At 59.8% G+C, this 13414-nt stretch overlaps 2 protein-coding genes across 2 annotated transcripts; both read left to right on the forward strand.

Annotated features, from left to right (window-relative positions):
* Positions 1 to 77: 77 nt before the first annotated feature.
* Positions 78 to 9134, forward strand: LOC108964224 (cyclin-dependent kinase 16-like; the record flags this gene model as incomplete). The annotated part of the gene is made up of 12 exons (XM_050987697.1): positions 78 to 98; positions 890 to 984; positions 1594 to 1656; positions 2105 to 2228; positions 2642 to 2762; positions 4279 to 4376; positions 4890 to 4995; positions 5412 to 5454; positions 5690 to 5780; positions 6336 to 6413; positions 6862 to 6909; positions 7278 to 9134. Coding segments are annotated over 11 exons (878 nt in total), but the record flags the coding sequence as incomplete, so codon positions are not given.
* Positions 9135 to 9387: 253 nt separating this feature from the next.
* On the forward strand, positions 9388 to 13402 carry LOC127061159 (RNA-binding protein 3-like). The gene is made up of 6 exons (XM_050987696.1): positions 9388 to 9491; positions 10010 to 10244; positions 11346 to 11540; positions 12091 to 12196; positions 12857 to 12932; positions 13202 to 13402. The coding sequence occupies exons 2-6, from the start codon at positions 10077 to 10079 to the stop codon at positions 13266 to 13268; spliced, it is 612 nt and encodes a 203-aa protein (XP_050843653.1). The 5' UTR covers positions 9388 to 9491; positions 10010 to 10076; the 3' UTR covers positions 13269 to 13402.
* Positions 13403 to 13414: the final 12 nt, after the last annotated feature.

Genomic DNA, 13414 nt, shown 5'->3' on the forward strand with positions numbered 1-13414 from the left:
ACGGCCTCCGCGAGGGTGGGACACTCTGGGGACATTGGGGACACTGGGGGGACATTGGGGACACCGGGGGCACACAGCCTGCACGGCCATCCGCGAGGGTGGGGACACTGGGGACACCTTGTGGGACACCTTGGGGACATTGGGGACACCGGGGGCACACAGCCTGCACGGCCATCCGCGAGGGTGGGGACACTGGGGACACCTTGGGGACACCTTGGGGACATTGGGGACACTGGGGGCACACAGCCTGCATGGCCATCCGCGAGGGTGGGGACACTCTGGGGACACCTTGGGGACACCTTGGGGACATTGGGGACACTGGGGGCACACAGCCTGCACGGCCATCCGCGGGGGTGGGGACACTCTGGGGACATTGGGGACACTGGGGGGACATTGGGGACACCAGGGGCACACAGCCTGCACGGCCATCCGCGAGGGTGGGGACACTCTGGGGACACTGGGGACACTGGGGGGACATTGGGGACACCAGGGGCACACAGCCTGCACGGCCATCCGCGAGGGTGGGGACACTGGGGACACCTTGGGGACACCTTGGGGACATTGGGGACACTGGGGGCACACAGCCTGCACGGCCATCCGCGAGGGTGGGGACACTGGGGACACCTTGGGGACACCTTGGGGACATTGGGGACACTGGGGGCACACAGCCTGCACGGCCATCCGCGAGGGTGGGGACACTGGGGACGCTCTGGGGACATTGGGGACACTGAGAGGGTGGGGTCACTGGGAGGACATGGGGGACACCATGGGGACACAGGTGGTGGGGAGGGGTCTGGGAGGTCTGGGGGTGGCTCCCACTGGGGCTGAGGCCACTGAACTGCCCTGTCCCCTCCTGTGTCCCCCCCCTGTGTCCCCAATGTCCCCGCAGTGTCCCTACTGAGGGATCTCAAGCACGCCAACGTGGTGACGCTGCACGACATCGTGCACACGCCGCAGTGCCTGACGCTGGTCTTCGAGTACCTGGTGAGCCCAAAATCACCCCAAAGTCACCCCAAAATGCACCCAAAATCACCCCAAAATCCAGCCTGAAATCACCCCAAAATTCATCTCAAAATTATCCCGGAATTCACCCCAAAATCACCCCAAAGTCACCCCAAAGTCACCCCAAATTCACCCCAAAATCACCCCAAAGTCACCCCAAAATCACCCCAAAATGCAGCCTGAAATCACCCCAAAATTCATCTCAAAATTATCCCGGAATTCACCCCAAATTCACCCCAAAATCACCCCAAAGTCACCCCAAAATCACCCCAAAATCCAGCCTGAAATCACCCCAAAATTCATCTCAAAATTATCCCAAAATTCACCCCAAATCACCCCAAAACCACCCCAAAACCACCCCAAAGTCACCCCAAAATTCACACCAAAATTCACATCAAATTCACCCAGAAATCACCTCAAATTCACCTCAAAATCCACCCCAAAATTAACTCTGAAATCTGCCCCAAATCACCCCAAAGTCAACTCAAAATCACCACAAAATCCACCCCAAATCACCCCAAAATTAACACTAAAATTCACTCTGAAATCGCCCCAAAATCCCCCAAAATTTGGGATTTTTGCTCTCCCCAGGACCGGGACCTGAAGCAGTACCTGGACGATTGTGGGAATGTCATCAGCATGCACAACGTCAGGGTGGGCATTTGGGGTGTTTTTGGGATTTTGGGGGATTTTGGGGGGATTTGAGGATGTTTTAGGGGGATTTGGGGGATTTTTGGAGGGATTTAGGGAGGTTTCTGATGGGATTTTGGGGGTTTTTGATGGGATTTTGGGCGATTTTGGGGTCTCTGGTGTCTCCCAGGGAGGTTTAGGAGCCAGAGAGGGACCAGGACTGTCCCTGGGTGTCCCCTGGGTGTCTCTGTCTGTCCTTGTCTGTCCCCTGGATGTCCCCAAGATGTCCCCAAGGGTTCCCTGTTTGTCCCTGGGTGTCCCCTGTCTGTCCTTGTCTGTCCCTTGGGTGTCCTCTGGGTGTGCTTGGGTGTCTCTGTCTGTCCCTGTCAGTCCCTGGGTGTCCCCCAGGTGTTCCCCAGGTGTCCCCAGGTGTCCCCAGGGTTCTGATCCCCTTGTTTTTGGGGGGTGGCAGCTGTTCCTGTTCCAGCTCCTGCGGGGTCTCGCCTTCTGCCACCGTCACAAGGTTCTGCACCGCGACCTCAAACCCCAGAACCTCCTGCTCAGCCGCCGCGGGGACCTCAAACTGGCAGATTTCGGTCTGGGCACCCCAAAAAACCTGATCTGGCACCCCCAAAAACCCCCCAAAACCCCCCAGACCCCATAAACCCTTCCCAGGATCCCATAAACCTTCCCAAGACTGCTCAACTGCCGCGGGGACCTCAAACTGGCAGATTTCGGTCAGGGCACCCCAAAAACCCACCCTGAGACCCCAAAACCTTTCTTGGGACCCCAAAACCTGACCTAAGACCCTAAAAATCTCCCTCGGGACCCCGAAAACCTGACCTGAGACCTCAAAAACCTGACCTGACTCCAAAAACCTCTCCTGGCACCCCAAAAACCTCTCAGAACTCCACAAAATCCCCTAGGACCCCATTTTCTGCCCCCCAAGCCCCATTTTCTGCCCCCCCCGACCCCTTTGTGCCCCCCCTGACCCCTTTGTGCCCCCCAGGCCTGGCCCGTGCCAAGTCCATCCCCACCAAGACGTTCTCGAGCGAGGTGGTGACGCTGTGGTACCGCCCGCCCGACATCCTGCTGGGCTCCACCGAGTACAGCACCCAGATCGACATGTGGTGGGCACTGGGAGGGACTGGGATGGGCACTGGGGGCACTGGGATGGGCACTGGGGGCACTGGGATGGGCACTGGGGGCACTGGGACGGGCACATCCTGCTGGGCTCCACCGAGTACAGCACCCAGATCGACATGTGGTGGGCACTGGGAGGGACTGGGAGGGACTGGAAGGGACTGGGGGCACTGGGAGGGGCACTGGGAGGGACTGGGGGCACTGGGATGGGCACATCCTGCTGGGCTCCACCGAGTACAGCACCCAGATTGACATGTGGTGGGCACTGGGAGGGACTGGGATGGGCACTGGGGGCACTGGGATGGGCACTGGGGGCACTGGGAGGGGCACTGGGGGCACTGGGACGGGCACATCCTGCTGGGCTCCACCGAGTACAGCACCCAGATCGACATGTGGTGGGCACTGGGGGCACTGGGATGGGCACTGGGGGCACTGGGAGGGCACTGGGGGCACTGGGGAGGGGCACTGGGAGGGACTGGGGCACTGGAGGGCCTGGGCTCCACCGAGTACAGCACCCAGATCGACATGTGGTGGGCACTGGAGGGGCACGGGAGGGACTGGGAGCACTGGGATGGGGCACTGGGAGCACTGGGATGGGCCCTGGGGGCACTGGGACGGGCACTGGGGGCACTGGGATGGGCACATCCTGCTGGGCTCCACCGAGTACAGCACCCAGATCGACATGTGGTGGGCACTGGGAGGCACTGGGATGGGCACTGGGGGCACTGGGAGGACTGGGAGGGACTGGGAGGGACTGGGGGGGCACTGGGGGCACTGGGAGGGGCACTGGGAGGGACTGGGGGCACTGGGATGGGCACATCCTGCTGGGCTCCACCGAGTACAGCACCCAGATCGACATGTGGTGGGCACTGGGAGGGACTGGGATGGGCACTGGGGGCACTGGGATGGGCACTGGGGGCACTGGGAGGACTGGGAGGGACTGGGAGGGACTGGGGGGGCACTGGGATGGGCACTGGGAGGGACTGGGATGGGCACTGGGGGCACTGGGAGGGACTGGGATGGGCACTGGGATTTACTGGGATGGGCACTGGGGGCACTGGGATTTACTGGGATGGGCACTGGAATTCACTGGGATTTACTGGGAGGGACTTTGGCATTTTGGGGGTCCCACAGGGTAATTTTGGGGATAATTTTGGTGTTTTGGGGGATGTTTTTTGGGTTTTTTGGGGATAATTTTTGGGTTTTTTGGGGATAATTTTTGGGTTTTTGGGGGATAATTTTTGAGGTTTTGGGGATAATTTTTGGAGTTTTGGGGGGATAATTTTTGAGGTTTTGGGAATAATTTTGAGCTTTTTGGGGGTCTCTCTGCCAGGGGGATCAGTTTGGGATTTTGGGGTTTGCAGGGATAATTTTATGGATAATTTTTAGGGGTTTGGGGAATAATTTTGGGGGTAATTTTGGGATTTTTGGGGTCTCCCTGGCAGGGAGGTCAGTTTGGAGTTTTTGGGGTTAATTTTGGGTGTTTTGGGGTCTCCCTGGCAGGGGGGTCGGCTGCATCTTCTCGGAGATGGTGACGGGGCGGCCGCTGTTCCCCGGGGCCACCGTGGAGGAGCAGCTGCACTTCATCTTCCGCCTGCTCGGTGCTTTTGGGGCAAAAAACGGGGGATTTGGGCAAACTGAGGGGTTTGGGGCACATCCAGGGGGAAATTGGGCACATCTGGGGAGGGTTGGGGAAAATCCAGGGGGATTTGGGGGGGTTTGGAGGAAAATCTTGGGGGGATTCGGGGCAAATCTGGGGGGGATTGGGAAAGATCTGAGGAGGAATTGGGAAAATCCAGTGGAATTTGGGCCAATCCAGATGAAAATTGGACAGTAAATCTGGGGGGGTTTGGGGGCAAATTTTGGGGGTTTGGGGGAAAGATCTGGGGGGGGATTTGGGAAAATCCAGGGGGGTTTGGGGGGAAATTGTTGGGGTTTGGGGGCAGTTCTGGGGGGTTTGGGCAAACTGGGGGGGTTTGGGGCAGTTCTGGGGGGGTTTGGGGCAATGTGGGGGGTTTGGGGCAGTTCTGGGGGGGTTGGGACAGTTCTGGAGGGGTTTGGGGCAATCTGGGGGTGGTGGCACCGCTGACCCCCTCCCATGTCCCCCCCTTTAGGGACCCCGACGGAGGAGACGTGGCCGGGCATCGGTGCCAACGCCGAGTTCCGGGCACACAAATACCCCCTGTACCCCCCGGAGGGGCTGCGGCAGCACGCGCCACGGTCAGGGGACAGCCAGGGGACAGTGGGGACAGCTGGGTGGCACCTGGGCACAGGGGGTGGCACATGGGGTGGCATGTGTCCCGTGGAGGTGACACTGATCCTTTGGGATGGCACCTTTCCCATAGGGTGACACCTGTCCTATGGAAGTGGCAGCTGTCCCCTGGGGATGGCACCTGTCCTTTGGGGTGGCACATGAAGTGGCACCTGCCCTGTGGGGGAGAGCATGTGTCCTGTGAGGGTGACATCTGTCCTGTGGGGTGTCCCATGGGGTGACACCTGTCCCGTGGAGGTGGCAGCTGTCCCCTGGGATGTCCCCTAGGGTGGCACCTGTCACCTTTCCCGTGAGGGTGTCCCCTAGGGTGGCACCTGTCCCCCAGGTGCGTTTGTGGCTCCTGAGTCCCTTTGTCCCTCCCCAGGTTGGACCAGGACGGTGCCGACCTCCTGGGGCAGCTGCTGCAGGTAAGATGGGCGTGGCCTGCACTGGCCCCGCCCATTTGACCACACCCTCAACTGACCACACCTCTCCCCATGGGGGTGTGACCTCCTCAAACCCCTCCCACCATGGGCGTGGCTCCCTGAGAGGGGGTGGGGATGCAGCCACGCCCCTTTGAAGGATGGAGGCGGGGTTTTATATAGCCACGCCCGTTTGTGGGCGTGTCCCACGGATGGGCGTGGCCTGACGGGGGCGGGGCAGTTTGAGGGGCGGCGGCGGCTGCCGGCGGCGGAGGCCATGGGACACGCCTTCTTCAGCTGCCTGGGGCCGCGCGTCAGCGCCCTGCCCGACAGTGAGTGGGCGGGGCTTGGGAGGGGGCGGGGCCTGTGGGGGCGGGGCTTTAGGAGGGTGGTGCCAGTGGGGAAGGGGTTGGGGTGGGGCATTGAGTTGGGTGTGGCACTGGGGGTGGGGCTTCCATGGGGGCAGGGCTTTCATGGGGTGACATGGGGTGGGGCTTGTGTGGGTGTGGCACTAGGGTGGGATTTTTAATGGGTGTGGCACTGGGCGGGGCTTTGCATGGGTGTGGCACTGAAGGTGGAGCTTTGCATGGGTGTGGCATTTGGGGCGGGGTTTCACGTGGGTGTGGCACAGGGGGTGGGGCTTCACGTGGGTGGGGGTTTGGGGATTGGGCAATAAAAGGGTGTGGCTATGTGGGTGTGGCTTAAAGTGGGGCGGGGCTTGTGGGCCATGGATGGGGCCTTTCCATGGGTGGAGCTGGGCTGTGGGTGGGGCAGAATAGGCAGAGTTTAGCTACTGGTGGGTGTGGCTATGCAAATAAGGGGATGTGTGTTTTGGGGTGTGGCTTGGGCTGGCCACACCCCTAATTTGGGGTTCCCCCCCCCCCCAGCCACGTCCATCTTCGCACTGAAGGAGATTCAGCTGCAGAAGGAGCCGGGGCTGCGAACGGGGTCCCTGCCCCCCACAGGTGGGACCCCAAATCCTGAACCCCAAAAACCCCTGAACCCCAAAACCCTGAATCCCAAAAATCCTGAACCCCAAAACCTCCTGAACCCCAAAAATCCTGAACCCCAAAATCCCTGAACCCCAAAAATTCTGAACTCAGAGGCCCCTGAACCCCAAAAACCCCTGAACCTCACAGGTGGGACCCCAAATCCTGAACCCCAAAAATCCCCTAAACCCCCCCACCCCACCCCCCATAGGTCAGATGTGGGATTTCGGGACATTTTGGGGATTTGGGGTTTTTTTGGGGGGTGTTTCTGGGGTAATTTGAAGTTGGTTTTGGGTATTTTTGAGGTGATTTTAGGGTTTCTTCTAACGGTGATTTTGGGGTTTTTGGGGGGGGTTTTATGGAGTATTTTTGAGATGATTTTGGGGTTTTTTTGGGCTTTCCTGACCCCTTTTTCCCCCTGCAGGTTCTTCCGCCTTCCGGGTGCTCGACACCGAGTTCTGATGTTGAGCAGGTGAGGCCCCCCAAAATCCTGGATCGGCCCCCCCAAAATCTGGGATCAGCCCCCCCAAAATCCAGGATCAGCCCCCAAAATCTGGGGTCCCAAAATTGGAGGGGGGACATCTCTGGGGAGTGAACCCCAAAACATCCCCAAAATGAGCCCACCCCCCAAAAATCCCCAAAACTGAAATGAAAATTCAGGACCCTCCCCTGGAATTTGGATCCCCCAAAACCAGAGCAGCCCCCCTTTAAATTTGGGGTTCAGACCCCCCCCCCCCCCATAATTTCGGGGAGGGTCCCTAAAAAGGGAGGGATAAATTCTGGGGGGAATTTTCATCTTTTTGGGGTTTTTTATTTTTTAACTCCTTCCTCTCCCCACAGCCCCCGGACTGCTGCTGCGCCCCCCAGATTCGGGGCTGGGGTCCCCCCAAAAATCCTCCACGACTCTGGGGACACCCCAAAACTCTTCGTGGGGGGGGGTCCTTGGACTGCTGACCCCCCCCAAAAAATCCCCCCAACCCCCCCAAGGAACTGCTGCTGGATTTTGGGGGGGGGTTTCATGTGGGACCCGCATTGGGGGGGAGCTGGGGGGGAATTTGGGGGGTCCCCCCCATTTTTTGGGGTCCCCCCCCACTTTTTGGGGTCCCCCCCTATTTTTTTGGGGGGTTCTTCCCCCCCTCCCCCCAATTTACGTCGAGTTTTATTTTTTCAAGGCAATATTATAAATCAGAGTCTATATCGGCCCCTCCCCCCCGGGGCGGGGCCTGAGGGGGCGGAGCCTGAGGGGGAGGGGCCAAAAGAGGGGTGGGGCTGTTTGGGGAGTGGGGGAGGGGAGCTTACTCGGAGGTTACTCGTGCTTTACTCCAGGGCTACTCGGGGTTGCGGCGGCTCCTGGGAGGTTCCCCCGCAAGGCTGGGCCTGGGTTACTCCAGGGTTACTCAGACTTTACTCCCAGGTTTGACTCACTTCACTCCAGGGTTACTCAGACTTTACTCCCAGGCACTTCAGGCCCAGCTCTGGGCCACCCCTGCCCTACTCCAGCCTTACTCCAGGGTTACTCCTCTCGCTCTCTGACGTCGTTCTCTGCTCCTGCTGTCGGTTACTCCTGAGTTACTCCAGAGTCACTCCAGGTTCTTACTCTGCTCTTACTTCAACAATGCCCCAGACTCGATTCCTACTCAGACTTTACTCCAGAGTTTCTCATGGCCAGGGTGGGGCCTTTACCTTTACTCAGCTCTTCCTCCAAGCTGCTCCTGGAGATCCTTACTCTGAGTTTACTCTGAGTTTATTCAGCCTTTGGACTTGCAGGCAGAACTTACTCCAGACTTACTCAGCTCCTCACTCCGGCCATGCTCAGCTCCCCTTTTTTGGGTTGTTTTGGGTCCTTTTGCGCTACTCACACCTTACTCCCACCTCACTCCGGGTGCTTGGATCCTCTTTGCCTTTGCCTTGCGCTTACTCCGCCCTTACTCAGCGCTTCCGCGCTCGCTCAGCCCCTGCTCGGAGCTTACTCAGAGCTTACTCAGCCTTTGAATGGACATCGGTCAGCCTTCACTCAGAGGTTGCTCAGCCTTTACTCAGAGGTTGCTCGGCCTTTACTCAGAGGTTGCTCAGCCCTCTTAACAGACGTGACTCAGCCTTCACTCAGAGGTTGCTCAGAAGTTGCCCTGTCTTTACTCGGAAGTTACTCAGCCCTTGGACAGACGTTACTCACCATTTACTCCGGAATTACTCACACCCCACCCACGGGGGACACCTCTCCTCTTACCGGCTACTCCGGGGTTACTCTGACTTTACCCCGAGGTTACTCTGGGTCACTCCTACACTACTCCAGGGTTACTCCGAGGGGGTGTTTTACTCCGGGGTTACTCTCACTTTACCCCAAGGTTACTCTGGGGTTACTCCCACCTTACTCTGGTTTTACTCCGAGGTTCCTCCCCCAGCCTCACTCAGGACCGCCCCCTCCCCTCCCCCATGGGGGCGGGGCTTTGCTCTGCAGGGGGCGTGGTCTCTGTGGCCCCGCCCTTACCCTGGGAAGGTGGGGGAGGGGCGGGGCCAGCCCCGGACCGCGATGGGGGAGGGGAGGGGGGGGAGGGGCACGGAGCCTGCTGGGGGGAGGGGCGGGGTAAGCCCCACCTCCCTCTTTATGACGTCACGGGGAGGGGGGAAAGGGGCGGGGCCGCGGCGTTTCGTCTGTAACGGGACCGAACCATTAAAACCTCCCCGGGAGCGGTGTCAGCGTTTGTGACCCCAAAACTAAACCGGGGACCCCCGAACACCCCTGGGGACCCCCAAACAGTCCAGGGACCCCCAAAACCCCCCTGGGGACCCCCCGGAACCCCAAAACCTCCCCGGAATCCCCCGAGGACCCCCCAAAGCACCCCCGGCCCCGCCTCCCCTCAGCGTTCCGCCATTCCCGCCCTCTCCTCTTCCCCCCTCCGGCCCCAATGGTCTCTTCCACGCGCCCAAGGGGCGGGGCCAGAGCAGGCAGCCAATAACGTTTCGGCGCCGTGGTCACATGGGGGGCGGAGCTGCTTAAAATCGGCGGGGCGGGGCAGCCGCGGCCTCAGTCCGGGCCCGTCCGGCGCCGCTCGGGTGAGACTCGGTTGCTCCTATCCCGACTCTTCTCGCTTCTCCTCCTCCTTCTGTCGCGATAATCGCGGCCTTGGCCGCTGTCCGACCGCTCTTTTCCTTTCCTCCCCCTCCCTTTCCTCTCCTTTTCCCGCCTCGGCGCCCTAAAGGCCGCGCTGGTCCTGCGCATGCGCGCGCGGGCGGCGGGAGCGGCACTTCCGGGGAGTGAACACGTGGCCGGGCTGGCGGGGGGGGAGGGGAGGGAACCACGTGGGGCTGGACGTGACGTCATGGGGGGGAACGCGTCGTGACGTCAGCATGAGGGGACGCGTGCGGCTGATGGCGTCACGGGGCTATTGGTGGTCGCTGGGGGTGGTGTGACGTCATAAAAGGGGGTGTGACGTCACTGTAGGCAGCGATAGGTTGGTGATGTCATAGAGGTTGGGATTGTGACGTCATCGGACACGAGGTTGGGGACAGCGTTGGGACGTCACGGGGGATTCATTGTCGGAGTTATGACGTCAGCACCGCTCTCTGGTCAGGTCGTTACGTCATCTCAGGGGCAGGGCCCCACCTTATGACGTCACGTTTGGCCCCGCCCCCCCACGCATGGCGGCGGAGGAGGGGAAGTTGTTCGTGGGGGGCCTCAACTACGACACGGACGAGCAGGGCCTGGAGCAGCACTTCAGCTCCTTCGGGCCCATCTCCGAGGGTGAGAGACACAATTACCCTAAACCATCCCAAATACACCTAAAACATCCCAAAAATATCCTTAAAGTACCTTAAATTATCCTAAAATATCCCTGGGGCAGCACTTCAGCTCCTTCGGGCCCATTTCTGAGGGCGAGAGATGCAATTACCCTAAAACATCCCCAAAACGGATGAAACACCCCAAAAATATCCTTAAAGTATCCTAAAATATCCCAAAATATTCTAAAATATCCTTGGAGCAGCACTTCAGCTTCTCCGGGCCCATCTCTGACAGTGAGAACAAAACCAGCCAAAATTACACCAAAACATATCCCAAAATTACCCCCAAATATCCAAAAAGATCCCAAAAATGCCCCAAAACGTCCCAAACCCGCCCAGAATTGTTCTGGGGTTCCCTTTGGGATCTCTTGGGGTTTGTTCGGAGATTCTTTTCTGTTCCCTTCGGGTTATTTTGGGATTTTTTGGGTTATTTTGGGGCTGTTTTGGGGTTCTCTTTGGGGCTGGTTTTGGGTTATCTTGGGGTTATTTTAGGGTGGTTTTTCAGCCCTTTTGGGGCTGTTCTGGGGCCAGTTTTGGGCTGTTCTGCGTTCATTTTGGGTCCATTTCAGGCTGTTTTGGGTCCATTTTGGTCCATTTCGGGGGGTTTTGGTCCATTTTGGTTAGGTTTAGTTAATTTTGGGCTGTTTTGGTCCATTATGGGTTGGTTGGATCCATTTTGGGTTGTTTGGGTCCATTTTGGGCTGTTTTGGGTCCATTTCCAGCTATTTTGGGTCCATTTTGGGTGTTTTGGGGCTGCTTTGGTCCATTTTGGGTTGTTTGGGTCCATTTTGGGCTGTTTTGATCCATTTTGGGCTGTTTTGATCCATTTTGGGTCCATTTTGGGCTGTTTTGATCCCTGTTGGGTGGTTTTGATCCATTTTGGGCTGTTTTGATCCATTTTGGGTCCATTTTGGGCTGTTTTGATCCCTGTTGGGTGGTTTTGATCCACTTTGGGTGGTTTTGCTCCATTTTGAGTGTTTTGGGGCTGTTTTGGGTCCATTTTGGGCTGTTTTGATCCCTGATGGGTGTTTTCCCCCAGCGGTAGTGGTGTTGGTGTTGAAAGGACCAGGGAGACCAGCGCTCGCGGGGTTCGGTTAGTAACCCTTCCGCAACCCCGGAGCACGGCAGCGAGCCATGGCGGCATATGAACGGGGATTTCTGGGGGCACACCTGGGGCACCTGGGGGACTACGCACCTGGGCACACACCTTTGGGGGCACCTGTGGGCCACACCTGGGCGGGTTTGGGGAACACCTGGGCAAACGGGGGGGTGTGTGGGCACCCTGAGCACGCCAGCGACGCCATGGCGGCCATGAACGGGGAGGTGGGCACACCTGGGGCACCTGGGCACACCTGGGGGGTGTTTGGGGACCCCAGGCACGCCATTGACACATGGTGGCCATGAACGGGGAGGTGGAGACACCTGGGCACACATCTGGGTCACCTGAGCACACCTGGGCACACCTGGGGACACACCTGGGGACACACCTGGGGCACCTGGGCACACCTGAGCATTCATGGGCACACCTAGGCACACACCTGGGGATACCTGGCACACCTGGGGACACACCTGGGCACACCTGGGGGGTGTTGGGGGACACCTGGGACACACTTTGGGGATACTTGGAGGGTGTTAAGGGACACCTGGGCACACTTAGGGGACAGCTGGGGACACCTGGGGGACACTTGGCAGGGGTTAGGGGACACCTGGGGGGGATTTGGGGTCCCCAGGAGTGTTTAAGGTCCCTGGGGGGGGTTGGGGGCAGAGCTGGGGCACCCCGACAGCTTTGGGGTACCCAGAGGGGGCTGGGGGATCCCAGAGGGGGTGGGGGTGACCCCAGAGCATCCCCAAATGTCCCCAAATGTCCCCCCAGTGCCTGGACGGGCGGCAGATCCGCGTGGATCACGCCGGGAAATCGCCCCGGGGGTCCCGGGGGGGCTTCGGGGGCGGCCGGGGCCGGGCCAGGGGCTACGGCCGAGGTGAGAGGGGTGGGGAGGGGGCTTGGGGTCATTGGGGAGGGGCTTCAGGGGGGTTTATGGGGTGGGGAGGGGCTTGGGGTCTTTGGGGAGGGGGTTCACGGGGGAGAACTTATGGGGTGGGGAGGGGGCTTGGGGTCTTTGGGAGGGGGTTCAGGGGAGACTTATGGGGTGGGGAGGGGGCTTGGGGTCATTGGGGAGGGGGTTCAGGGGGGGTTTATGGGGCGTGGGGTCTGGGGAGGGGCTTCAGGGGCGTTTTGGGGGGGTTTATGGGGTGGGGAGGGGGCTTGGGGTCTTTGTGTTTTCAGGGTTTGGGGTCTGGGGGGTTGGGGTGGGGGTTTGGGGTCTTTGGGGAGGGGCTTCAGGGGGTTTTGAGGAGTTTATGGGGTGGGGAGGGGGCTTGGGGTGTTTGGGGTCTGAGGTTTTAGGGAGGGGGGTCAGGGGCTCTTTTGGGGGTTTATGGGATGGGTTTTGGGGGGGTCTCAGGCTGATTTTGGGGGAGATTTGGGGATTTTGGAAGAGGCTTTGAAAATTTGGGGTTTCGGGGTCAGGAGTCTCTCAAATCCCAGGTGGGATTTGGGATTCTGAGGGTTTGGGATAATTAAAGGAATTTTTGGATGTGTTTTTTTCCTGAATTCTCCCCAAATTCGGGGGTCTCTGCAGGAGGAGGAGACCGAGGCTACGGCGGCCGCTACGAGGGGCGCCCGGGGGGCTACGGGGGGGGCCGGGACTACGACGCTGGCGCCGGTGAGGGGGGAGGGGCTGGGGAGGGGGCTGGGGGGGTTTGGGGAGGGGTCTGGGGGGATTTGGGGAGGCTGGAAGAGATTTTGGAAGGGTTGTGGGATGGATTTTGGGGGGTCAGGGAGGAGTTTTGGGGGGGTTCCCATAGGTTTGGGGAGGCCATTTGTGATTTTGGGGAGGGGTCCTGACTTCGGGGGGGTCCCCAGAGTTTAGGGGGAGTTCTGGGGGGGTCCCCAGGGTGCTGACCCCCCCCCTCCCTCCCCCCCACCACAGGCAGGGGGGTTACGGCGAGCGCTTCCCGTCGGCCTCGTACCGGGACAACTACGACAACTGAGGTAGGGACCCCCGAAATGGGGGCACCCCCAGATCTGGGGGACCCCCGGAACTGACCCAGGGCACCCCAAAACCTGGGGGACCCCCGGAACTGACCCAGGGCACCCCCAGATCTGGGGGACCCCCTGAACTGACCCTGCACCCCAA

Source organism: Serinus canaria, unplaced genomic scaffold (assembly GCF_022539315.1).
Source record: "Serinus canaria isolate serCan28SL12 unplaced genomic scaffold, serCan2020 HiC_scaffold_129, whole genome shotgun sequence".
Lineage (NCBI taxonomy): Eukaryota > Metazoa > Chordata > Aves > Passeriformes > Fringillidae > Serinus > Serinus canaria.

Coding starts and splice junctions, on each gene's coding strand:
- LOC127061159 (XM_050987696.1), top strand. CDS start 10,077: ATGGCGGCGGAGGAGGGGAAGTTGTTCGTGGGGGGCCTCAACTACGAC. Junction 11,541..12,090: donor TGGCGGCCATGAACGGGGAG/GTGGGCACACCT, acceptor ATGTCCCCCCAG/TGCCTGGACGGGCGGCAGAT. Junction 12,933..13,201: donor GGGGGCCGGGACTACGACGC/TGGCGCCGGTGA, acceptor CCCTCCCCCCCA/CCACAGGCAGGGGGGTTACG.